The sequence below is a fragment of the Crocuta crocuta genome, unplaced genomic scaffold, assembly GCF_008692635.1.
Source record: "Crocuta crocuta isolate KB4526 unplaced genomic scaffold, BGI_CrCroc_1.0 scaffold193, whole genome shotgun sequence".
NCBI classification, from domain to species: Eukaryota; Metazoa; Chordata; class Mammalia; order Carnivora; family Hyaenidae; genus Crocuta; species Crocuta crocuta.
Window position 1 is genome coordinate 6,389,911 of NW_027529624.1, and position 2,926 is coordinate 6,392,836.

Genomic DNA, 2,926 nt, shown 5'->3' on the forward strand with positions numbered 1-2,926 from the left:
AAACAGGGAGCCAACAACCGCAAGCCGGAAGAGCCCTGTTCTGAAAGAGGGTCTCCAAAAGGGGCTCCTAGGAGAGAAGGCGCGCGCACCTGCAACCCTTCCAAGTGCCTTAACGGGAGGTACCGAGCGCCCACAAAGACCCGAAGGTCCCGCTTTCGATCCCGGTCTTTGCCCTTAGTCCCGGACCCCGAGTCCTCGCAGCAGCGCGGCCACCCGGCAAGTTTCGGTTGTCCAGCCTCCCCACCCTCTCCCCGCGCCAAGTACCGCCGGAGAGGAGGTCGGGAAACGCCGAGGAGCCCCCCGCTACGCACTCCCATCGCCCAGCAGGATGCGTGGGCAGAGGAGCGCTCCGGGGCACCCGCCCGCCGCGGGGCCCCGCGGGGTGCCGGGGGCCGGGGTGGTGGATACGGGGAGAGGTCAGGGGAGAGGAGCGCGCCCCTCACCTGTAAAGGCCCCCACCGCCTTCTTGATGTCCTCGGCGTTGAGCAAGTCTGTCATCGACATCCTGCAACTGTTTGAGCGGGCAGAGCAAGTGCGAAAAGATTAAAAAGTGCTTTTCTTATCATTTCTGCTCCTCTGACCAGCGNCAGCCTGGTGCAGCGCCGGTCTCTGGTCGCTGCACCTCGGAGGATGTCCCGCCACTTCGGGGAGGACGCTGGACTGTCAGGGGCCCGGCCCGAACCCTGGTGGGCTCCGTGACCCTGCTCCCATTCTCTCTTTGCTCCTACCTCAGTCTCTGCTCTGGTCTGTCCTGGATGCAAATTTATGCTGCAAAATCTGAGCGCTGAGGTCTGGAAATCTGACCCCACGGGACGCTGGGAGGAGGTGGCAGGGATAGGCGGCGCTGCTCGGGCCCTCTCCCGGCGCCACATCCCACATCTGGCCAGGGATGCGCTGAATCTTCTTCTTTTTTTTTTCTTTCTAGTCTGACTTTCTGTTCTCCGATCTCCACTAACTACTTGCTTTCCTGGTCTCCTGAGCCACGGAACATAGGAGTATAGTGTGAGCTCAGACTCCTGCCCCAACAAACCTTTTGGGAAAGGGTGGGGCGGCAAGAGGCTACCTGAAATCTTTACGCCCCCCTCTCCCCACTAGGAGACCAGAAGACCCACATCTGGGGAGAAGGTGGTTGCCTTCAGACCACAGTTTCTAGACAAGCTAAGCAGGTCTTATGGCTTGAACTTCATCGCTGGGAAATGTGACACTTCCTAATCGAAGGCAGCCGGACACCAGCTGCGTCCTTTCCCACGATCTCCCCAGGATTCAGGCTGCGACCAGCTGCCTCTAGAGTATGCGGAACGCTGGGCAGGGAGTCAGGATGCCCGGGTTCTAGATCTGCGGCTGTGCCGAGTCCCTGTGTGACCTTGGGGAGTGCCCTTCCCCTTTTCTGGTCTTCTGTCTCCCTCCCTTGTGTCGGTGGCATTGATGGTCCCTTGTGGTGGGATCTGTAGACTCCAGCCGGAGGCGTAGGCGGGTGTGCAGAGGTGGAGGCTGGTGCCACGTGGGGGTGGCTGGGGAGAGCTGTCCAGCTGCTGGAGTTCTGGCACACTGGCTGTCCACACCGTCTCCCTGGGCTCAGCCCTGGATGGCCGCCCTTCCTGTCCTTCCTTAGGACAACGCTGCTCCGGTTGCCCCCTGCCTGTGAGTCAGCTCCTTCAGTCCAAGCCCTCCAGCCGGCTTCCCAGGGGCAGAGGCTGCAGCTCCTGACATGCTGTCTCTTGCCACGAGGTCTTCGGGGGACCCCTCAGCCACCCCTGCCTTCCCTGCGCCCAGATGAGCTGTTACTGTGGACATGCTGGGCTCCTGTGCCATCATTTCAGCCAGCCCCCCAGGCTCGGCTCACTCACTCTAGAAGCCTATTTGGAGAGTCTGTTTCCCTAGCTGAAGGACCCTTATGCTATCCTGGTGGGGGTACTGAGGCCAGAGAGGGTCAGTGAATTGCCTCAGGACACACAGCAAGGCAGTGGCAGAGAGGGACCCCCTCCCGGATCTGCCGACTTGGAATTCGGTGACCCTTGGAGCCCCTCCCCACTACCCAGGACCCAGCCCTGTCTAGTCCCGCAATTCTGTGCCACATACCATGCCGGAACACCGACCCCTGTGGCAACCGATAGAGTCACAATGCAGACCCATCCTTTCTCCTTTCCTCCATCTCTCCCTGCTTAGAGAAGTCTTCCAACAACCCGACACCCTCTCTGGGCCGGAGTCCACCCAACCAGAGCACCAGATGATGTTATTGGGTCAGCCCGCCAGCCCTCCCTACCCTTCCTCCTGCTTCCGCTGCCTCCTCTGACAGCGTCACCAGTCTGCAGATGTCTGGCTCCACCCATCCCATTCCGCAGGTGGGGAGCCTGAGGCCCAGCCAGGGGGAGGGCTTTGCCCCAGGCCACACCAGGCCCTGGCCCTGGGATGGAGAGCCGGGGCATTTGTACTCTCAGCCCGGGACTCCACAGCTGCCCAGCACCCCGTCCCAGCCCTGTGCCGCTGCAGGACAGGGCAATGGGGCTGTCCCTCCCAGCTGGCCTCCTCCCCACTGTATCCCTCCATGGTCCTCCAGCCTCAGCCCCTGCCACTCACCTCGGGCTGCGCCGGTGGGAGGTGCTGCAGGGAAGTGAGCCTGGGGGTGGAGTGGCCACCTATATAGGCTTCTGCTCCGGCTATTTTGGGAGGCGGCGCTAAGCCCCAGCCCTCGGCCCCCTCCCCTTCCGGTGTCAGGTACTTCCCAACCATGGTGCTCGGTGTCTGTATCACATTCACCCTCCCTGGTCCCATCAAGCCAGGCCTATTAATAACCCTTGGCCCCTGCCTCCCTCCAGCACCCAAAATCGAGGCTCAGACACGGCTCTCCTCTTCCGTGAAGACTTCCGCGCCCGCTCTCGATGGGAGCGCTGTCTCGGTCCTCCAAAATCCCGCAGCAAAGGAAGAG

General features: G+C 61.8%; 1 protein-coding gene across 2 annotated transcripts in view; it reads right to left on the reverse strand.

Annotated features, from left to right (window-relative positions):
• The window catches only part of PVALB (parvalbumin), a 16,300-nt gene extending 15,496 nt beyond the window's left edge, over positions 1-804 (reverse strand). Inside the window, exons 1-2 of one of the 2 annotated variants that reach the window (XM_077761953.1) lie at positions 729-804; positions 444-511 (exon numbers count right to left, since the gene is read on the reverse strand). In XM_077761953.1, coding sequence (XP_077618079.1) covers positions 444-504 — 61 coding nt within the window. In that variant the 5' untranslated portion in view covers positions 505-511; positions 729-804. Of the gene's footprint in view, positions 1-443; positions 565-728 lie in introns of those variants that run through there. The other variant, XM_077761952.1, reaches the window with a different exon arrangement.
• Positions 805-2,926: the final 2,122 nt, after the last annotated feature.